At 49.4% G+C, this 23,076-nt stretch overlaps 1 protein-coding gene across 3 annotated transcripts; it reads right to left on the bottom strand.

Moving 5' to 3' along the window:
* Positions 1-1,269: 1,269 nt before the first annotated feature.
* Positions 1,270-16,687, bottom strand: SPRY4 (sprouty RTK signaling antagonist 4). 3 transcript variants are annotated; one of them, XM_033180803.1, is made up of 3 exons: positions 16,505-16,687; positions 15,859-16,044; positions 1,270-5,943 (listed from the first exon to the last, which is right to left on the bottom strand). In XM_033180803.1, exon 3 carries the CDS (start codon positions 5,894-5,896, stop codon positions 4,997-4,999), a length of 900 nt encoding a protein of 299 aa, XP_033036694.1. In that variant the 5' UTR covers positions 5,897-5,943; positions 15,859-16,044; positions 16,505-16,687; the 3' UTR covers positions 1,270-4,996. The 3 variants fall into 3 exon arrangements, with proteins under 3 accessions (XP_033036694.1, XP_033036695.1, XP_033036696.1); XM_033180804.1 differs by lacking the exons at positions 15,859-16,044; positions 16,505-16,687 and adding an exon at positions 14,903-15,425; XM_033180805.1 differs by lacking the exons at positions 15,859-16,044; positions 16,505-16,687 and adding an exon at positions 7,748-9,079.
* Between the last annotated feature and the right edge of the window lie 6,389 nt (positions 16,688-23,076).

Here is a 23,076-nt window from a genome sequence, read left to right as displayed (position 1 = left end):
CTGTAGTCCCAGCTATTTGGGAGGCTGAGGCAGGAGAATGGCGTAAACCCGGGAGGCGGAGCTTGCAGTGAGCTGAGATCCGGCCACTGCACTCCAGCCTGGGTGACAAAGCACTTTGGGAGGCTGAGGTGGGTGGATCACGAGGTCAGGAGTTCAAGACCAGCCTGGCCAACATGGTGAAGCCCTGTCTCTACCAAAAATACAAAAATTAGCTGGGCACGCTGGTGTGCACCTGTAATCTCAGCTACTTGGGAGGCACAAGAATTGCTTGAACCTGGGAGGTGGAGGTTGCAGTGAGCCGAGATTGTGCCACTGTACTCCAGCCTGGGCAACAGAGCAAAACTCAGTCTTGGAAAAAAAAATTTCCCATAGGTATGTAAATTGAGAAGTGGCTGGGTCTAAAGTTTGAGTGCACTGGTGGCGGGTGGGGGCACAAGGGAATCAGAAGGAAAGTGCTGGCTGGGCATGGTGGCTCACACCTGCAATCCCAGCACTTTGGGAGGCAGAGGCGGGCAGATCACTTGAACTCAGGAGTTCGAGACCAGCCTTGCCAACATGGTGAAACCCTGTCTCTACTAAAAATACAGAAAATTAGCCAGGCATGGGTGCATGCCTATAATCCCAGCTACTCGGTAGTCTGAAACAAGAGAATCGCTTGAACACTGGAGGTGGAGGTTGCAGTGAGTGAGATCACTGCACTGCACTCCGGCCTGGGACTCTTGTCTCAAACAAAAAAAACAAAAAACAGAAGGAAGGTACATTAGAAGGTCATGAAATGGATAGAGGGCTTTCGAGGCTGAAAGGACTAGTTTTGTGCAATATCCACCAATTCTGTGAAAATAAGGAAATGACAAAGGGCTTTTCTATTTGGTTCCTTGAAGCGTCTGTGTGTGTTCACGTGTGTGAAAACCTAATTTGGGGGCAATCAGGACATAAAGGGAGAGGAACGGACAGGTCAGCTGACCCTTTTCCCCCTTCTACTTCTTCCCAGTTTTGAAGCTTTGCTGTCCATCTGCAGCACACTCCAGTTTAGGGGACAGCTTGCCTAAGAAGGAGGCTCTAGCAGCTCCTGGTAGTATTTGGCTTCATAATGAAGAGGAGCTTTCCTCCGATGGTTCTATGGTCGTCCTAGAGAGGGGAGAAGGGATTGCCCAGCCCACAAAGCCCTATCTTCTCTTCCCCTTTCAGTAGCAGCTTATTCTCAAACTTGAGGCCTTGCTGGGTGAAGAGGTCAGGGAAGTGAACACACAAACACACCAGAAACAGCAGTCCCGTGTATATTTAACAATATATATTTATATATATTTTCTAAATCAGTACATTCAGTTTTTAACTTGTTTTTTCTTCACAAACAGAAGAACTCTTACAATAGTAGACTTTCTAAAATAAATACTATTAAAATAGAGCTTCAAAATAAATATTCTATACAAAGAAAACCTTCTGTGGCAACTTTGTGGTGGGGTGGAAATGGGCTACAGTGAGGGGGAAATGAAGTCGGGATGTGGCGGGGTGGGAGCCTCGAGCTTTTCTGTTTGTAACATGAGACCAAGCTGTGGGACAGTGAGAAGGGAAAGCAAGGCAAGACACCGCACGCAGTTCCCCACAGCAGAAAATGGCAACGCAAGGTTCATCATTGACTGTCACAGTAAGCAGAGAGGGCACAAGAATGCTTGTCAAAGGCATGAACCAGAAGGCTGGTGAGGCTCGCAGGATGCTCTAGTGAATTGTACAGTGTAGAGCTGTGCTGCCCACGCCCGCCAGACACTTCCTGGGACAGCACGGAAGAACGGGATGCTTCAAGGTGACAGTCATCCGGGTTCAGGTGCAGATCAACACTTTCCACGTGTGCCATCTTGGACAAGTCATTATCTAGCTGGGCCTCACTCGAGGTATGATGGCGATTGACAGACTCCACAAGGCTGAAAGAACCAGCCATGTCTTCCATCTCAGCTGTGAGGGGGTGCATACCAAAGGAAGGGATTGGTCTTCACCCCCTTCCTGCTTGGGAAAGCCTTAGTTGTGCCCATCTTTTATCTGGGAAGGCTTTGCTACCCAAGACCCAGTTCTCAGGGTGCTCGCGGAAGTGCTGTCCTTCATAAACACGGGCAGCCAAAGCCCCCTGGAAGCGTCCTGGATCCCAGCTGCCCCTACAGTTAAGGCAGAACCCCCACCCACCACCCCAGGTTTAACAGGGGCGGGAACTAACCAGCACTTTTCAAAAAAGGTCAAGCCGAGGCACCATCCAGCCAAACAGGCCATTGGTGACAGGAAACACACTCAGCCAGAAGCAGCTACACATGTGTGTCGTGTCTCTGAGTGCTGGGTCCCTCCGTGGCTCTCGACTGGCCCCAGACCCCAGAGCTGGGGAGGGTCCACAGGCAAGCCAGTTTATTTTTTTTAATTTTTTTATTTTTTTTTAAATTTTTGCCAAGAAGCTGAGAAAAACAATGCCGAGGGATTGCTACACAACCAAGCTGGGAGAACCAAGGAGGATGGTTCCTTCGCTCCTTCCCATGACCACCGAGCACACAGGGCACTGAGGTGGACTCTTAGAGAGCACTCTGCAGACATCCATCAAGCAGGTTGAAAGCAAACCAAGAAGAACAAGCTAGAACATGGGCAGGGGAAAAAAAAAGAAAAAGCAAACCAAAACCCAGAAAAATCCGTGTTTACAAGTATGTACACAAAAAGTCAGGGTTCAGGAGGTCGTTTGCCAGGAAATAGGGTCTCTGTCCGTAGACGGTCAGTGTGGGGTAGGGGTGTGTGTGTGTATGTGTGTATACACAGCTTATGTAAATCGACTCTCCACAGAACAGGTGTGTAGACCACCAAGATCACCAAAGTGCAACTGGGTCAAGTTTCCCATGGAGACAATTTGAGGGAGGGGCCCCGGGAAAAGTTCTGAGGCCTTGCAGAAAGTGTGCACATGTGCACTATCGATTTTGGGGCCACCTCATCTGAGGAAAACCATCTCCAGTCCCTTCAGTACACTTCTGATACATTCAATTCATATAAGTGGTTGGCTGAATGTGTTTCTTTCCTACCACTCCCTCTGAAATGTTCAAGAACATCCATACATCTGTCACAACTGTGGCAAGAGTAGCTACATGAATCAGCCTTGGAAAATGCAGATGCAATATTTCACATTCGCCTTTTACAAGCTAGCAAATGTTACATAAATAAAGCCGAAAATAATATGACCCTCCCTTCCTCCAATCAATAAATACCTATGGTTACAATTAACTTACTCTAAATCATAAGATGTTACTACTAGTCTTCAAGAAGGAAAAAAGAAGTCCTTGAGAAGCATTAGGTGCATGCCTATCATAGCTACCCACCTCGCTACCTCCTTCCTGGAGGCACCTCTGTTCCTACAGAACAAACTGGAAATGCTACGGACACTCTGCCTCATGCGCTTCCAGTTGCACCTGGGGTAGCTCTTCTGACTCAGGCCATGCCCTCTCATTAGAGGGGAAAACAAAATACCACACACAAAGCAAAAACCCCACACAACAGCTGGGGAGGAAGGACCAGATACACTACAGCTTTTGCATGCAACAAGTACCTACCCACTGGACGTGCTGCACCTTCTGAGTCCTTTAGCACCTTGAGAGAAAGGGTTGCTACGTCTTTGAGGGCTGTCGGGAGAGGGTGGTGTGGCTGTGCACAAAAGCAGGGCTCAAACCCAGTGGCCCCTGGAAAAACCTTTCCCCTACCCTCTCCCCCAGCTCTTCCAACTCCCCTGCTGGGGCTTCCTAACACTAAAATAGACTCTTTTTTCATCATCTCTCTATTTACATTAAAGATACAGACACATCACTATACACAAAAGGCTATGACAGTGAGCAGCAGAATCAGAAGAGAAGAAACCCAAACCCAGCCTGGCTCAGCGGTCATTCTGCCAATGGGAGGTGCTGCCTCTCTTCTTTGCTGTTAAAATCCTCTTGTTGATGGGAAGGGAAACTGTGTTCCTTGAGGTTGCTTGCCCCCAGATTTTGAAATCAGCCCTTCCTGGGGGTGGCCCAAAAGGAAACAAGTTGTTTTATTATTATTTTTTAAAACACCGTTATCATCTGGTTTAATTATTCTATAAAAACGTAGTGACTGGATCTAGAGACCACAGCCTCAAACTCATTGGCAAAATGATATTTGGTCTCGCATTTGCCGCCCTGGCTTCCTCTACCCATATAAAGTTTCTGGAAGGGATCTGAGTAGAGAAAACCCAGGACACGTAGTGGGCAGGCGAGTCTGTGACTCGGTAAGAACCGAAGGACGGTGTGGTGAGCGGAACACCCCCAAGAGTTAGTTGATGCAGTTAGAAGGGAGAAGTGCACTGAGCAGTGGCTCCTAAATCCATCCTGTGGCTCCGGGGAGGCAGAAGGAGGAATGAGGCTTGGACTCACTGGTCGTCCTCTGTTCTCAGTGGCTCCCAAGTATATACAATAGGAACTGCTAGGGTGTTCTACACCTTCCCCAAGACATCAGGGACAAAGTGGGGTGGAGTGAGATGGGGGAGGAGAAGAAGGTACAGAAAACTCCAAGGGTCTTCTTTAAAGGTACCCTGGTACTCAGTTAACAATTCCTCCCAGGCAGCTAGCTCCTGTGAGAGCCAAAGACAATGGAAAAGAGGGAGGGAGGGAGAAGGAGGGGTTGGGAAGGCATTCAAGCAGCTGCAGCTTCCGGATATGTGTCCACATCTGTGTTCCGTCTTCTGAAAAAGAAAAACTCCCCCCAAAACCACACCCTGCCCCTGCATTCTGTTTGACACAAAGTTCCAGGACCCTGAAAAAAAAGCCCCAAAGTGCTTCTTCATCGTCTTGGGGAATACAGGGTAGGTGGTGGTGATCTCTGTATTTTCCGAAGCTGGGGGTAGGGAGTGGGCAGACTAGCAAGGTCAGCCTCAGAAGACTAAAACCTCTGACCTTGTTGCAGTCTTCTTAGATGTCAGAAGAGAACCAGGTTTCCAGGCGGAGCACTGGGGCTTCAACAAAAACTGTCAGAAAGGCTTGTCGGGCCTGCTGGTCTTGGCATCCCCGCTGGCTGCTTTGCAGATGACGCTGTTCGTGTGCTTGCACCGGCAACCAGGGCGGCGCAGACGGTCGTAGCCGCGCTGGGCCAGCTTCACGCAGCCGGTGGCAGGCAGGTAGCAGAGCAAGCAGGGTAGCACCACGGAGAGAGCACCCATGAAGGACCAGCGGGCGCAGCAGTTGGAGCGGGAGCAGGAGCAGGGGTGGTCGGCGCAGGAGCCCTCATCGTCCTCATTCGTGCAGTGGTAGAAGATGCCCTGCACCAGACACATGCACGTGCCATAGTTGACCAGGGTCTGGGCTGAGCACAGGCACTCCTGGTTGCAGACCCAGCAGGAGGGCAACGTCCGGGGGGACGCACACTCCTTGCATTTACACTTCCCACAGGCCTCGCACAACAAGAAGTGCTTGTCCAGCTCCGATGGGACCGCCGGGCCCTTGAGGTCCAGCGGCTTGCAGTGGACCACCTTGGGCTGGATGCGCACAGCCCTTGGTGAGGCCTGGTCGGCCACGGGTGGTGGTGCCATGTGGTCTAAGAGCCGCTGGTCGGAGGATGTGCTGCTGCTGCTGCTCACAGAGCTGGGGCGCCCGCTGAAGGAGATCCAGTGGTGGGTGACGTCCTGGTCACAGCGGGCGGGCGTCGGGGCCAGCTCTGGGGCCCCGCCCCGGGTCCGCTTTGGGCCGGTGGTGGGAGCCAAGCCAGGGTTGTCTATGTAGTCGTTCTCCACGTGGCTGGTCTTCATCTGGTCAATGGGTAGGATGGTGAGTGGGTGCTGGAGCCGGCTGTGGGACATCCGGCTGTCAAGAAGGGGCTGGACCATGACTGAGCTGGGAGTCAAGGGGGCGCTCTGTGGGATCGGGGGCTCCATGGGGCTGGAGGTCCTGGACTGTATGGAGAAACAGGCTTCTAGGGGCCCTGGGGGTGGGGTGGGGAAAAGGAAGAGAGAATGGATTCCAGGCATCAGTATGTGGCCTGCTAATACCTCATCCCCCCATCAGGTCCTTGGGAGCCGCCCAATTGAAATAGGAACTAAAATCACTGTGTAGACTTTCCAGGGACTTCCAAGCTTAGATGATTAATAATGACAAGAAGTCAGTGGTGGAAATAATACTTACTGAGCACTTAAGACAGAGGTGCTCTCCCAAGCACCATATACGTTAAGTCTTTGACTTCCTGATAAGCCTAAAATGTAACTACTATTATCCCCCTTTTCTATTTACAGAAAAGACATGTTCAAATTAATTTGTCCAAAATCACACAAAACTATCAGTAGTAGGACTCAAACCCAGGCAGCCTGATTTCATTCTCTTAGTTACTGTGAAACATGCTCCTTAGTTAAGATACATAGTTCAGTAGATATAAACACAGGATCTGGAACCAGACTCAAATTCGATTCTCACTTTGGCCTAGCAACATTGCTATGAATGAGTTCTTTCATCTCTTTCCCTTAGGTTTTGGTCTTGTCATCTGTAAAACGGGCTCTTGAGAGGATTAAATGAGAAAATACTATCTATTACCTAGCATATTACCTGGCATGCAGCAACAATTTATCGCTGCCCCAGGGAGTAAGCTTAGATCTCCTGAGCACTTATAAGCACATCCTGCCAAGCACTGTGCCAGGTACTGGGGACAATGTGGTGAACTCAACAGACACCTCTGGATGTTCCCATGGACTTTTTCAGCTGGATTAACAAGCCCTTTATTTCAGATATTCACAAGAGAAGGACTGTTATCTGATGCCTGCACATCCAGGATATTAACTTATTACTACCACTTCTTAAGAGCAGCAACCTGCAGTGGCTAATAATCCCTAGGTATGTCAGCTTCTGACAACTTGGATGGGAAATCCTCTCAAGGGGCAACTCACATCACCCATTTCCAAGTGCTGAGCTGAACATTCAGCCTAAATGCTATTTACTAGAATAGCTAAGCCAACCCTGGATCAGTTTCTAATTTCACCCAGAGAGTGCAATTTTAAGTTGGAATCCAGCCAGAGATTCAACTGCAGTGCCTGACACGGAACCCCAGGAAGTCACTTAAATCAAAGAGCGGAAACGGCTTGGTTCAAATTTAGAAAGTGCACATTGTTTTCTATTAGAAGTGCCATTTCCTTGCCTGCTGACCTTTACAGTTGGAATTCTGCTGGAGATCAATTTAAAGAAATAGCAGCAGAAGGTCAAGACCTCTGCTCAAGGGGACACAATTTGGAATCCAAGGGAAAGATTACACTCTGGGAAGATTCCACCTCAATCTTAAGAACCCCAGGGAATGGAAAGGAAGAAGAGAAAGATAAGTCTTTAAAACAAAACCAAAAAAAGGTCATTGGATTAACGTATTCTTGGGTGGGGTTTTAGTAAATGCTTTTGCATTTACTAAATTTGCATCAAGATGCTAATGATGTTCTCATTAGGAGAGCTGATCCTGCCCCTCTGCTGTTAGGTTTATCAAGAACCTGTCTAAAATAAAAAGCTAGCTCTAGATGAAAGTTTATGAAGGGGATAAAAGGGGGCTATCCACAGGGCTCCAGTCTGTATATCACTTACACTGCTAAATCCAAAAAGCATCCAGTCTTTTCTGCAAGGTTCAATGCTCAGTCAACTGGTATTTCCCATTCACGCAGGGCATCAACTATTGGCTTTGCTCCCATGGCCCTGCCTACTTAAAAGGATGCTGGTATTTCTTTACACACTTTGTTTTTCCTGTCTTGGAGAAAGCCTACCTAGTGGCAGTGCCTGCCCCTATGTTCTCTTCGGATGAAACCAGAGCTTCACCTTTGAATTGGTGACTTCCTTGTGGCAGAGTTTGCCTTAAGTTTCTGGCAGGTCTGCCACCAAAGAGTAGCCACTTGCCAAAGCAGCCTCCCGTGGAGATCCTGTGGTCAGGGCTGGAGAGAGGGAATGCAAGTAAGCATCTATGGAGAGGAGTTTTTCCAAGGATCAGGCTGACGACAGGGTAGGAACTCCAGGGAATGCTACCTCAGCCTGCCCACTTACTGTCAATAGTGGTTCCAAGGCCTTGCTTCTAGAATACATGAGTTTGGGGCAAGAGGCCAGGGTTAGGAGCCCAAGGTCCAGCACTGAGGACGGTGCCTGGAGGAAAGGCCTAAGAATAAAAAATGCCATGGATAAGATTCTCCAGCACCAGCCAGAACCCTCACCCCCGGACAATGATAACATGATTCCCTTGTTCCAGAAACCCATGTCAGGAATATTCAGGGTCCTGCCAACACAATGTAGGCAGCAGTCTGAAGCTTCTATTGCCCCATATAGTTGGGTTTTGTCTCTCAGGACAACGATTGGGTCTGGCCATGCTGTGGGAGAAAGTAAAATACTCCCTTCCCTTGAGCAGATTCACTTTTTTTTTTTTTTTTTTGGTGAGGTTCTTTAAAAACAGCCACATTTCCTACAGATAAAGCAAAAGAAATGGGCAATGCTCAGAAATTTTAATAGGCCTTGGAATCAGAAGGCAGATTCCCCAATTCATGGAAAAATCCCACCAGGAAGCCAGGATGGGAGCAGCCACTGCAGGCAATGGGGATGTTGGCATTCACAGGCTCTCATAACCCTCCAGAGACAGCTGTCAACATCTGGGCCTGCAGTTGAGGCCGGACATGGGGATGGGAGCTTGGCCCACGATGACTCGGCTCTCTGGGGATGATGCCGCATCCGATGGCTCCATTGGGCATATTATAAAATGTATCTTCCCTTCCATAACCCTGATGTAGTAGGATTCCTTTCAACCACCAGCTCAGCAAAAACCAAATCAGAGATCCACTGCTGCCCTCACCCCTCACCAGCAGGGACCCTCCAAGAACCTCTGCTGAATTTATTTGGCTGACAAAGAAAAACAATTTTCTGAGCTGCCTATTTAATAACCCCTCAGCACAGCTAAATGATTTCTCAAAAGAAAAAAAAAAAAAAGAAAAAGAAAAGAAAAAAGGCCTGGCACAGTGGCTCACGCCTGTAATCTCAGCATTTTGGGAGGTCAAGGCAGGTGGATCACTTGAGGTCAGGAGTTTGAGACCAGCCTGACCAACAGGGTGAAACCCCATCTCTACTAAAAATACAAAAATTAGCCAGGCGTGGTGGCAGGCGCCTGTAATCCCAGTTACTGGGGAGGCGGAGATTGCAGTGAGCCAAGATTGCACCACTGCACTCTAGCCTGGGCGACAGAACAAGATTGCATCTCAAGGAAAAAAAAAAAAAAAAGGAAAGAAAGAAAAAGAAAAACCAACTCTCAGTTGATTTGGTAGATCAATCTCGACTCACTGAGAAACACCCGCCCTCCACTCTGAGCAATGCTGACAATCTTAAGTGCAGGTTTAGTATGTGCTCTCTGCTTCCCCTGCAAGGAAGTAAGAGATTTATGATGTAAATAGGAGAGAGGAGGCTTTGCCTCATTTAGGCAGTATGGAAGATACTGATGGCCAATTTGGAAGACACTGGACAGAGAAACAAAACCAGCACTCCACTTAGCCAAAGAAGCACCTCTGAAGTTTAGGTGGTACTCTTAGGAACTGGCAAGAGGGAAGGGACTTTTACCTCCACTCAACCTTCTAATAATAATAAATAATAATTATGGAAGCGGCTAATATTTATGAAACATTTCTTGGTGCCAGGCTCCGTGCTAAGCCCTCAGTGATTTATTTTCTCATTTAATTCTCACCATACTTCAAGAGAGTACCCATTTTACAGAGAAGAAATGGAAGCACAAAGGGTCATAGAGCTAGCAAGTGACCAGAGCAGGATTTGAACCAAGACAGCAGAGGCTTCAGAGGCTGAAATATTAACGTCTCCGCCCTGACTTACAATGACTTGCAGAAGCCCTCCATAACCTCTGGGAATTCATGGGAAGGCATGAAAGTGCCATCACTTTCAGAACCATGGACTCCTCCAGCCCTCACGGAACATCATCAGAATATCCTAGGGCTCTGCGATGCAACCACCAGGGAAGGAAAGCTAGACGGGCTTACATCAGCCTGAACCGCAGGGAGGGGAATTTTCAAGTGTGGAGAGTGAAGGCTGTGGGGGTTGGTAATCTCTCTCATTCAAGGAAGGCTCAGAATTCAAGTTCTCTTCACTTCCAGTTTAGTGTTATGTGCCATCCCTGTCTTAAAAGTGGTTTCATTTTTAATTTTGTTTTTTGAGACGGAGTTTTGCCTTTTTTTGCCCAGGCTGGAGTGCAATGGCGCGATCTTGGCGCACAACATGCTCCGCCTCCCAGGTTCAAACGATTCTCAGCCTCCTGAGTAGCTGGAATTACAGGCATGTGTGACCATGTCCAGCTAATTTTGTATTTTTAGTAGAGATGGGGTTTCTCCATGTTGGTCAGGCTGGTCTTGAACTCCTGACCTCAGCTAATCCGCCCGCCTCAGCCTCCCAAAGTGCTGGCATTACAGGTGTGAGTCACCACACCCGGCCTCATTTTTAGTTTTCTTATAGTTGAATGGATTTCACTTGTAGGAGTTTATTCCAAATCAGTCCCCAAAAGGAAACCCTGGGGTGGAAAGCAACCTCTACTCCTCCCTACCTATCAAGTTGAACTTAAGGGTCCCTAGGGTACCTTCATTGATGGGGCTCTCCCTGGTCCAGGTCTGTGAGGGAGGGAGGGAGCCAGGGCACAGAGAGTCCTAGAATACTGGAATCAGCAGGATATCAAAATCCCTAGAACACCCAACACCGTATTGGCTGCTTGGCGGGTCTGGGAGCCCAGAGCCAGCCAGTCTGACACTCACTGCATTTGTACCTGTGGGGAGGGGGCTGAGCGTCAGGCTGCAGACCGCTCAATACAGGCTGGCTGAAAAGAATCAAGAGGCATGTTAAATGTCTGCACAACTGAGCAAGATGCCTAATCCCACCCACCCACACCCTCCCCTTGACTTACCCTAGTGAGGTGAGTTGGGAAATATTGGAAAAACCTGACAGTTGTACTTTGAAAGCTACAGGTCAGCTAATGACAAACTGGCAAGAGGCTGTGAATGAATGGGTAGTTTGAGCACTGCCCCATTCAGTCTCAGCGGGTTATTTCAGTGAAGGTTGTTTAACCCTTTAAACAACTCAGAATAAAGGTCTCTAGGCGGCCAGAGAGCCTGCCCACCACTATAGCTTGGTTCTTTGTGACACTATCACAGTTTAGCTAATTAAGCTACAACCAAATGATGACTTATTACTTTAAAAGGACTTTAAAAAGAGGGGGAGGGATGCTGAGGGAAGCAGAGGACTTGCCCCTCCCTATACCCTACAAAGAAAATCTCTGCTGAGAATGGCCCCAGTGGGAGAATAAAGCATTTGGGCAGCTGGATTTGTCTGGGAATCCTTCTCTTCCTTCCCCCAGCACCAGCACTAAGAAGCTCACCTCTGGCCATAATCTGTTAGAGATCACAAAAGAAAATGGTTGCTTTTCATCACTTCATCCTACCACCAGTTACCCGTTCCAAACCTCTTCTTCTCTTCCCTCTTTCACAACCAATCAGCTGAGCTCCAAAGCCCGAGCACACGGAATGGTGGGAATCTCGCTGGACTTTGGGCTCTTTAATCAGCTTCAAGTTTTTGCTTCACTGTATTACTGCCTTAATTGTCTGCCCAGATTCCCATAAAGAAGGATTAGAAGCCAAGAGTCAGTAAAGAAGGAGTCAGAAGGAGCCTGTTAACCACTGGCATGGTTTGGGAACTCTTGGCCAAGTCCAGGTCTGGGTGGGACCAGAACCCTAGACTCCTAAGGCAGGGCTTCCTCCCACAGACACTAAGATCTTATTATTTGTCTCCTTACCCTCCACCAAGAAATGAACTTACAATAATAGATTTTAACTTACTCCTGGGACAGGAGCAGGAAATGACTTCCCCTTCCCCCAACCAGAAAAAGAAAGACTACTGACAAGGGAAACCACTCTTCTACAAGTGGCCACCTGCCCCGAAGGGCCCCTTCCCTCCTCTGCTAGATCCAGCACATCTGTGCTCCCTCCCCTGTGCCCTTGCTTCCTTCACTGACTGGGGCCTGTCCTTGGAAAGAACAATCGTGATCACAGCTGAACTGTGGAGTCTCTTAAGCCCAGCCACATGTCCCGGATACATTCCCCAGCCTTGTCAGCTGTCCGGATCTGCAGGGTGGCCCCAGACCCCTGAGAGCCAAGAATACCCTCCCTCTTACATCATGCAACACCCCACACCTCCTGTGCAGGAAGGGGGCACCCTTAAAACCAGCCCTCCTCCTAGGAGCTCAATAATAACAATGAGCATGGCCCTAGTCCTGGCTGCTCACTAGCAGTTCTGCTGGCCCCCTGTCCCCTTGGGAGGAGTTTATTTTCTCTACTGTGCAGATGGGGAAACTAAGGCCATGCTTAACAGGTTTGCCTAGTCACTCATCTGCTCTGTCCAGGCCCCTGGCTTGGTCTGGAAGGGGCAATACAGCTTTCCAAAAGTTGTTCATTCACCTTCCCCTGGCTCTTTTGAAAGAGCAAAAATATATTCTAATGAGTTACTGTTTTCTCCTCTCAGGGAGATAAGGTTGGCCATGAAATAGAACCTTCTCCACTCTGGCCATTTCCCTTCCTTAAAAACTCTGTCATGTCTACATACAAAACCCCAAATTTTCAACCCTATCTCCAAATTCAGAGGCCTCCGCAAGAATCCTTAGCCAGGTTGTCATCACAAGGGAACTGCCACCTAAGTAGAGGCCAGATGACAAACACTCTGGATTTAGAACCAAAAGGAACACTATGATTCTCCAAGAAACACTGGACTTTTCTGAATAAAGAGGGAGGGCTCCTTCCTAGGCCTCCTTGGCACCAACACCCAGGCCCTCATTAACAGGATAGCCCAAGGACAGAAAAACACTGTGGGGGCCCAAATCTGGGAGCTATAAGATGTCACACCATGAGACTTTCAGCCGTGGAAACTGGAATCCCCCCATATGGTACCAAAGTATTACATCCCAGAGCCACACAGCTCAAAGGTCACTTCTGCAAGTATTAATGAGTTTTATTCCTCTTAATTTTTAAATCACTGATTTTCAAATTTGGCACTGAAAGACTGCTTTCATTTATTATCCACAAAAGTCAGCCAAACCTCTGGGCACAGGTTTTGGGGCTGGGGTCATGGGTGGGTGTGAACTGGGCAGGCCAGATTTCCAAAGAGCCACATCTCTCCACCAATTCTGGGAGGATGCAAATAAAAATGACATGTGAGACTGGGCGCGGTGGCTCACGCCTGTAATCCCAGCACTTTGAGAGGCCGAGGTCGGCGGATCATGAGGTCAGGAGTTTGAGACCAGCCTGGCCAACATGGTGAAACCCTATCTCTACTAAAAATACAAAAATTAGCTGGGTGTGGTGGTGCACACCTTTAATTCCAGCTCCTGAGGCAGGAGAATTGTTTGAATCTAGGAGGTTGCATTGAGCCAAGATCGCGCGACTGCTCTCCAGCCTGGGTGACAGGGCAAGACTCCGTCTTTAAATAAATAAATAAATAAATAATAATTAAAAAAATGAAAATGACATCCGTAAGCTCCAAATATCCACCTGTCCACAGCCTCTGCCCTGCTATGTGTTCTGTCTCCTCCCACCAGCCCCAACTAAAGCTTTAGTGAGATGAGGCCATTTCAGAGGGTGATCTGAAAAAGGTCGTGGGTCTGGGCAGGAGGGCTAAGGGCAAGAGGGCATTTACACTCCACCAAAAGGGAGTGACTCTCGATAACCAACAGATGCCTTTAAAGTCTCCTCACCGTAGTATTTGGCCATTGAGATTTCAGAAATCTGCTACTAAAATCCCCACCCTAGACCCGTAACTGGCCACTGGGCTTGGTTGGTAAGTGTGTGTCCTGTTCACCACATTAGGATTTGCTGGAGGCCTGGTGGCACGTGAATATCCTCCCAAGGGATGGGAAAGAGGAAATGTGATTTCACACTGGACATCTCCACTAGTTCTTTCCCACCTTTCTAGGAGACAGAGAGGGAGAGATAAAGAGAAATCTTTAACCGCAGCCATGCCTCTCCTAGTCCTCCTGACACCGGCACTAAAAAAAAAAAAAAAAAAAAAAAAAAAAAGCTGAAAAATTCAGAGATGTTTATACTCCATTTGTGTGAAGATCTGGAGAACTCTAAACATTGTGAAATCCACCAATGCAATATTGGGTAGGGCCTCAGGCCAGACCGAGCTCATTAAGAGATTGATAAACCCACGGTTCCCAACTTCTCTGAGCCTTGTACCTTCCAGTTTTGAATCCCGAGAGGCTTGTCAGAGAGGTTAGTAGTGCCTCGGTCAGCTACAGAGACAGGCAAGTGCTTGCTCCTGCCCCTCTGCAAGTTCTTTGGCCTCTAGTGTGTCTGGCCTCTCCCAAAACTGGAGAGAATCATGCCACTGATTCGGAGGCAGGAAAGAGGGGGCTGCCACTAGGTTTGGTCACCCCACTGTACACTCTTCTTTCCAGCACTAACCGCGCTGGGGGGTACCGAAGCCATGCTGCGCCAGAAGGCGGCCTCCTGCCCTCACAGAGGCCTTGGCAATATGGATGCCCCTCCAGCAGCTGGTGAAAGAGGCAGCCAGCAGCTCCCTGCTCTGCCTACCATCTAGCCCTTCCAGCCCATTTCGCCTCTCTTGTCCATCCTTCAGCCCTATAAGCCATGCAACCATTTTGCGTCTCCCTTGCCTCTTCTGCCCACAACCCCCTGCCCCCAATCAAGGAGAATTGAGAAACCGTCTTCTTGCACAAGAGTAGCTACTGTCTAAACGCTTTTTGATCGTCTGCATGGAGGGGGAACTGGACACAGCCTTGGACCCAGTGATGGAGCCAAGCTCCAGCGGCCCTGGCTAGCCAAACCCGCCCTCACCCTGCTCACTGTCCCTGGGGTCTTGACGATTCAGAATTTTTCAGAACGTACCGTCTCTATTCTCTTCTCTGTGATGTCAAGCCTGGTACCACCAAGAAGAAAGGAGGGAAAGTAGGAGCCTTATCTCTCCTACATTCGCAACGTCTTCCTCCAGCTCCCACACGCCTGGCGTTATGTAAACGCACCTTCAGCCCCCACCACAGCCCCAGCGCGGCCTGGGGGCTCCGGGGCCTGGCACGGCTCGGTGCCCGGGGAGAGGGAGGTACAGGGTGGCCGAAGAGCCTCAGGCCCTACAAAGGCCAGGCAAGAAAAAGGCAACTGCAAGGCAGTTGCACAGCATAAAATGCGGCAGCGGAGCAAAGGTCAGACGGCGAGGAACCGCCTCGCCAAGGAGAGGGAGCAGAAATGCCCAGTCCTGAGCCAGCCCCTCGCTGACCATCGAGGGAGAGGCAGAAGGGGAGGGAATTCAGCCCGTCACCGCTCCGAAGAGAAAGGAAAAAAATCTACGTCGAGCATAGGCCGCTGCGGCGGGCTGGGAGATACACGGCAAAGCTGGCACCGTGGGCACGGAGCTGGGAGTTGGGCGAGTCGCCCAGAGCGAGGGCGCCCCCCGACCCAAACGGTGGCTCCTGACCAAGCCCAGAGCCGCCCGTTCCAGCGTTCGAGGCGGATGGTGGCAGGAGAAGGAAAGAGGCCAGGCCAGAGGCAAACTCCCGGGACACGCACGGGGCTTCCCGAGTCGCAGAGGGCGGGGAAGCCGGGCTTGGCAATGCCAAGGGGTCGGAAACGGCGGTGCCAGGTTGTGAACACCCCCGGCGCCGTGCCGGCCGGGCCGAGGGCGTCAGGGAGCTGCGGCGCACCGCAGCGACTCAAGGAGGCGCAGACTGAGGGAAGGAACACTGAGGCGCGCCTAGAAATAGCGCACCATTCGCCCCAGCCCAAGGGGGGAGTCGCGTCGCCGCTCAGAGCGGGGCAGTTTCAGATCCCAAAACCGGCCATGGACTTACTTTGAGGAGCTGCAGGGTCACAAGCATCGCCCCATGTCTGTCTAAATCCTGGAGCCAGAGCAGGCAACCGCCGCTGTACTCGCAGACGCCGGCCGGAGGAACCGGCAAGGCTCCCTGTGCTCCACAGCGCCAACTCCGCGCTGTCAGCTCAGCTCGCTACCTCCGCGGCGATGTTGCAACCACTGCCTGGGAAAATGGCTTTTTTATGAATGGGAGGGAAGGGAGCGCCAGTGCGCACGCGCGCCGTTCGCGATTCTATGAATGGGTGGGCACAAGAGACCGCGAGCGCGCATGCGTTGCGCTCCATTTTTTATGAATGGGGGCGGGAAAAGATCTTAACCCGTGATTGCTGGGACTGGCTCAAGCTCCACCAGGAGCCGTCGTTCTTTTACAAAGAGGGGTGGAGGTTCCAGTGGAGGTTGTTATTGCCTTTTTTTTTTTTTTTTTTTTAATGAATGGAGGGCGGCGGCGACTGCTGCAGCTGGGCCAGCTGCGCGGGCTGCACCCCCTCCCAGCCTGCGAGAGGAGGTAAAGGCCACCTTCACGCCACTGCGGGCCTGGGCAGGAACCGTCAGTGTCGCGGGGGGGCGGGGGGGCACTGCGGCCTCCGGATCCCGGGATGAGAGCAGGGTGGGGGAGGACATACCTAGATCTGGAGATCTCTGCCTCCCGCAAGCAGTCAAAAGAGGGGGCTGGAGGACCCCTACTGGGGGCCTTCTCTTGCTCTAGACCAGAGACGCCAGGCGGGAGGGATCTTGAAGCTGCGTTTACCAAAAATTAAGAAAATGTCCATCATCCGTATCAAAGGGTGGGGTGGGGATTGGTGAGTGAATCTGATTCCTTTTCCTGAGGCTGGATCTCTCGTGAGTGCTGGCCGCCCCTCCCCCCATTTCTTGGGTGTAGACAGTGACTGGGCCCAGGCCTCTTCCGGCTCCAGTACCCCCCAGGGCGATTCTGGCAATTCAGCCAGAGGTAGCCTGGCTCTCGCCTCCCAGCGTTCCCCCCGCCCCAGTGCAATGTCCGCAGTGCCCGGGCGTCTGCCCGCCCTCTGCCGCCCTAGCTAGGTGTCCTCTCTCTGTCCCAGTCGGTTTCCTAGCTCTTACAGGACGCTGGCCTGAGAAGCCTCGGTCCACCGAAGGCCCACGGCCCTTTGCTGTTGTAGGCGCCTTTCCCCAATATCCCCCACCTCTCGCCAGCCTCCCCTCCGGGGAAGTGGGAGCGGCCGAGAACTGGCCAGGTGGATGGGTGGAGCCGGCCGCGCCGAGGATGCTGCCGGGGTGGCCTCAGGATTAAATAACAACGGGGCTCTTGAGCCGCAGAGGAAATGGAAATGGCTGGGGATCCTTTCTTTGCTGTTAATGATGGTGGCGTTGGGGGGCGGGGGTGAGGATCAGCTCAAGCCGGTGAAAAGAAAAGACCCCGCCATTAGGCCTGACTCTAGGAAGGCGGAGAGCCCTAGCGGCAGGCCTTGCTCCTCCCTGGAACGGAGGAGCCTGTAGCCTCCGGGAAGTCCGGGGCAGGGGGTGGCTTTGATGCGTAGATAAGAGCAGAGTCTGGGCCGGGGCTTGGCCCTGAGTCCCTTGTAACGTCTGTCTTGCCGCTGTTCTGGCCTCACGGGGAGATTGTGTGGCAGTCTTTTTCTTCCTACGCCACTATAGGATCGTGCTTGGCTGTTGTCAGAGGAACCAATGAAAGGCTCCCAGCCTAGGGCTGAGGTCTGGCCTAGGGCTGGGGCTGGGACTGGGACTCTAGACAGGCAGCCCAAGGTCACCGAGTCGTAGTCTAAAATGCCTTCTCACCATTCGGACTCACCTCTCCGTGTACTTACCCAGCTCCTGAGGGCAGAGCAGACTCCCTTAGGGAACCTCAGCCTTCCTTTCAGGGGCGAGACTTTTCTCTAAGAGCAAGAGAACTCTTGGCCAGAACAATGGGTGCAGCTGTCCAGGACTTCCCTGTAAGGGTGTTGAAGTTCAGTATCGCCCTCTCTGTCAGCTGTAGAAACTGAGGCCAAGGGTCCTGCACCGGGTGTATGGAAGAGCTAGTAAATTGTAGCACAGATTTTCTAGATCTTTGCAACCTGGCTCTACTTTGCTACCAACCCTTCTCAGCATCACAGACCTAAAATCCTGTTTCTTGCATGTCATTTAAGCATTTCAAACAATGAAAGTTGAAGCAGTAATTTTCCAGCTGGTGCTCACCCATGGCCCTTGCTGAAAAATTAGAAGGATGGGAATAAATAAATCTTAAATCTATGGCAGAAAAGGAGGATTGGAGGAGCTGGGGGAAGGGGGTTTGCTGTCCTGTTTTTCTTTATTAGAGAAACTCAAGAGACAGACACGATTACATTTCATAGTCTTTCTCAGCTTCCCTGAAAGAGAATTCAAGGAGACCCCAGTCTGTGTTGGGGAGAAGGAGGAGCTCCCAGTCTTGAGCTGGGAGGGGCCTCTGATGCTTATTTAAGTACAGCGAGATTCAGAACGTCTAGGAGGGCTCTGGAGGTCATATTCTGGTTGTGCTTGGAACCTAAGCTGAGGAATGGTTTGGAGCAGCAGTTATGAAAAATGCATTCATTCATTCATACATTCATTCCTTGATCGATTCTGTAGTGGGGCCTGCCCTGACTCCTGAGACTCAGTGGTGAGGGACAGACAGCCCTCCCTGCCCTTGCGAAGCGCACAGTGTTTTGAAAAGACAGACTGCAACTTGAGGTTATAAGTGCTAGGAGGGAAATAAGCTTTCTCTGGGGTATGTTGCTTGCCGGGGAGGTGGGGGATGGTGGAAGGAGCTGATTCTGATTTGGTCATCAGGGAATGCCTCTGAAAGGGCGGCTTCTAGTTGTGAGTTGAGACCTGAAGACTGAGAAGTGAATCTGAGGGAGGACTGGAGAAACATCTCAGGCAGAGGGAGCATGGGTGGAGGCCATGTGTGGGAAAAGCCTGGCATATTGGAGGCACTGACAGAAGGCCTCTGTGGCCACAGCTTTATGAGCAAGTTTGAAGTGAGCCTGGTGAGGAATTCGGATGTCATCCTGTTAAGGATTTTAAGCAAGGTCTGACACATTCTGATTTGTGTTTTAAACCTCTCCAGCAGCCCTGGGGCCACAATTTAGGGGGTGAGGGGACAGAATGAAAGGTGGTTGGGGAATGCAAAGCATTTGCTCCATTGCAGGGTGAAGACATCATATTCCTTCTTTAGGATTGGGTGGCCGGTAGGCCTGTGCTGGATTTATTTTTCTATTTCATCTGATTCTGTTCATTCCAAAGCTACTGTATGTCCTCCCCAGGTATAACTTTTCTGCTAGAGGCACATCCTAACAACTTTGCATTCCTGCCAGGGCTAATGACAATCTTTTATCCTGACTCCAATAAAAACATCCTCACTCCCATCAAATTGTGGCCAAGGGAGTAGAGTAGGTCCAATTCTGAGCTTTGGTCTTTTATTAATCTCCTAGCCTTGCTAGGACCTGGAAGATGAGTTAGTGTGATTGAGGAGAGTCAGGAATTCCAATTCAATGACAGTCACTTCTGGAGCACTTACTGTGTGCCATTCCTATGTGCAGCATGTTTTCATATGTAAAATGTTTTCAAAAAGCTGGGTCTTGGTTTTTTCACTTCTCTTTTGCAGAGCAGAAGTTCAAGCCTCCATTTTAAAATTTTATTCCACAAAAAATTGTTATTTTTGTGTGTGTTATTTTTGTGACACACTTCTCATGTCAGGCATAGTGCCAGCTGTTAACAGTTATAGTGAGAAAAGGGACAGATAGAAATTTTGCTCTTACAGGGCTTACAGTCAGTGGTGATGCCACAGGGAGGGCATGGAGAGGTGAGGATGGCATGTGCTTTCTTCCTGCAGTCTCCATCAGAACCCCCATTCATTTGTGTGTGTTCAATTGACATTTCTCAACCTTAGCAAGTATTAAGCAATGGAAGCAAAGGCCCCCCTACCCAAACAAATTATCTTCTTCCACCTATGTAGAAATTCTGGACTGCTACCATTTATAGTCAAGTTCGGGAGATAGACATTAAACAAATGATTGATCAAAGAATCACTTAATTACAGTTAACATCAGCACTGCATACAAAGTACAGAGAGCAAAGGAGGGGGGCACAGCCTGAGGCCCTCAAATAAGTTCCCCAGAGCTCAGATCTGCAGACTACAGACTCAGCCAGACTGAGCTCAGTGGTAGAAGGCCCAGAACCAGGAAAGAGCCTTGAGGACCCTAGTCTTTTGAGGAAGAGAGGATGTGTCAGAACAAGAGGTTAGAACTCTGTCCTGGCACTACCTCCTAAGCTTTCTGGTTCAGCGTTTCAGCTGTTTCAGCTTTGGGGCTGCACAGCTTGAAAGACAGATGGACAGGCACTGCCCACAGATTGCTAGGGTTAAATCGTGCCCTTACATGCTCCATAGTCTCAAACAAGTTATTCAGACTTTATGTGCCTCAGTTTCCCCCTCTATAATATGAAAACTGATAGTAGTACTTACCACAAAGGGTTGGGCGGAGCTTGAATGCGGTATTGAACATAAGGCCTTAGAACAGTGCCTGAGCCAGGCATGACAGCTCATGCCTGTAATCCCAGTGCTTTGGGAGGCAGGAGGATCACCTGAGCCAAGGAGTTCAAGACCAGCCTGGGCAGCGTAAGGAGACCCCCCCATCTCTACAGAAAAAAACAAAAACAAAAACAAAGCTGGGTGTAGTGGTACATGCCTGTGGTCCCAGCTACTCAGGAGGCTAAGGTGGGAGGATAGCTTGAGCCAGGGATATTGGGGCTGCCGTAAGCCATGATTGAACTAATACATATTAGATGGTTATTCAACATATACAGCTGTTCTGATGTAAATAATTAGAATTTCAAGAGAAGCTCATTTATCTGGGTGCATCAAGAACTCAGAGAAAAGCAATCTAAAAAAAATTTTAAAGTCTTTATTAACAAAAAGTTAAAACAATTATACTGCAGTTGTCATCAATATTTTAACTAGAACAGTTTTTGCAGGACAAAAGCATTTTGAGGTTGGGCACGATGGCTCATGCCTGTAATCCCAACACACTGGGAGGCTGAGGCTGACAGATTGCTTGAGTCCAGGAGTTCAAGAACAGCCTGGACAACATGGTGAAACTCTGTCTCTGCTAAAAATACAAAAAGTTAGTCAGGCATGGTGGCGCATGCCTGTAGTCCCAGGTACTTGGGAGGTGGAGGTGGGAGAATCACCTGAGCGTGGGAAGTCGAGGCTGCAGTGAGCCAAGATGGCACCACTGCACTCCAGCCTGGGTGACAGAGTAAGATCCTGTCTCAAAAAAAAAAAAAAAAAAAGTTTTAAATTGTGTGGTTGGCTACCTTAAATAGTTGACCAACGGGTTGATTTTAACCAAGACCAATATATGTTTGAAGAGTTTCAGTGGTAGCAGGTAGTGTGATATAATGCTGAATGTGTATGCTGTTGGTTCTTTTGAATCTCTATAAGAGGGGGACATGTTAAACACTTGGTGACTTGGCGTAATTCTTAATCTCTTCAAGCCTTGACTGTAGGAAGGGAATATACATAGCATCTACTTAGAGAGTTGCTGTAAGCACTAAATGGCATGATGCTTTTCAAGTAACTTAGCTCAGAGCCAGGTGCATAGCTATTTTTGTGGTCTTCTAGTTGTTTTGTGTAACAGGGAAATTTTAAAGATTTGAACTTGGCTATGGTAACACAGGTCACTAGTTTCCTTTTCCCTGCCCTTCCTCCAAGACCCCTGGTTTTCGCTCATGAATTTCTATGGCACAGTTCAAATTTGCATTTGTTGAAATTCACATTTAAATGCAAGCACACTGTCCATTTCAGATGTGAGAGCTAAATCCAGAACAGCCATTGTGAGCAGTGAATATGAAGAATAAAACAAAACAAAACAAAAAAATCCCACAACCCACCAGTGGCCAAGAGTAACCCCCTTAGTCCTTGCTTGCAAATCACAGAAATTCCCTGGTAACCTTGAACACTCAGATGTGACAGTGGTTGGCAAACTCTGGCTTTGGGAACTCCATAAACGGACTTGGCCCAGGGTACTGCCACTTAGTTTGCTTAGAGATCTTAGGCAAGTTATTGATCACTTAGAGCCTCAGTCTTGTTTATATAATGGGCATGATGATTCCAACCCATAGGGTGGTTCAGTAAACACCTCGTAAGTGTCTGTGTCCTTTATATAAAAGAATGGGACCCTCAGGAGAAGCACAGGGATAAGGAATGCCCATCTAGACTTATCTAGATCAGAGACTTTCTGGAGGCCTGATCTTGGCTTTCGCACTACATGGGAGAGATGGGGGCTGGGCCTCTTTCTGACTTGACATTTGTGTTTTGGGCCACCTTTACTACTCTGGCCTCCATTCATGCCACTTCATTTGGTCATTCATTCATTCAACCAATATTTAAGCCCCTTCTAGATACCAGGCACCATGCTAGACCCCAAGGACACAACAATGAATGAGTTAGAGGAATCCCTTGCTCTCAAATAGCTTAGTCTAATGAGGGGAGCATATAAAATTTAAACATCCACTGGGCGCGGTGGCTCACGCCTGTAATCCCAGCACTTTGGGAGGCAAAGGTGGGCGGATCACCTGAGGTCAGAAGTTTGACATCAGCCTGACCAAACCTTGAGTCACAACTCATGGGATGTGACAAACTCCGTTTGTGTTGATTAAGCGTGCAAGTCTTGGAGTCAGCTAGGCTTGGATTCGATTCTCACTCATCTCTACCTATCTACTACCTCTGTGACTTCAGGCAAGTCACCTAATGTCACTAAGCTTCAGGTCCTTTATCAAATAGTGTAAAAATAGGAGCGCTCATCTCATTGGGTCTTTAACCCATTCCTTTATTTGAGAAATGTTTATGGAATGCCTACTGGGCTCGGTTTCGGGCACTGAGAATTCAGAAGTGAACAAGACAGATAAGGCTTTGCTCTCATGGAATGTACATTCTATTTAAGGGAGAGGGATGGTAGTTAAACAAATAATTAAGATCATTTCAGATAGTGATACATGCTGTGGAAGTATCAGGGGCTGTGGTCAGGCAAGGAGGTGAGGGTGGTAGGGAAATCAGGGAGGTGATGGCTGAGCTGAGACTCAAATGAAGGAACAGTGCTTTACACAGAAGGGCTAGCTGGTGCAAGGGCCTGAGGCAGAAACAAGCCTGGTGTATGTAAGGAGCAGAAGGAAGGTTGATTTTGCTGGAGCTAACTAGCCA

Source organism: Trachypithecus francoisi, unplaced genomic scaffold (genome assembly GCF_009764315.1).
Source record: "Trachypithecus francoisi isolate TF-2019V2 unplaced genomic scaffold, Tfra_2.0 Lachesis_group2, whole genome shotgun sequence".
NCBI lineage: Eukaryota > Metazoa > Chordata > Mammalia > Primates > Cercopithecidae > Trachypithecus > Trachypithecus francoisi.
Note: the sequence above shows the minus strand (reverse complement) of the source record. Positions and strands in the feature narration are given on the sequence as shown.

Excerpts from the sequence above, each read along its gene's own strand:
- SPRY4 (XM_033180803.1), bottom strand. The coding sequence starts at position 5,896 with ATGGAGCCCCCGATCCCACAGAGCGCCCCCTTGACTCCCAGCTCAGTC.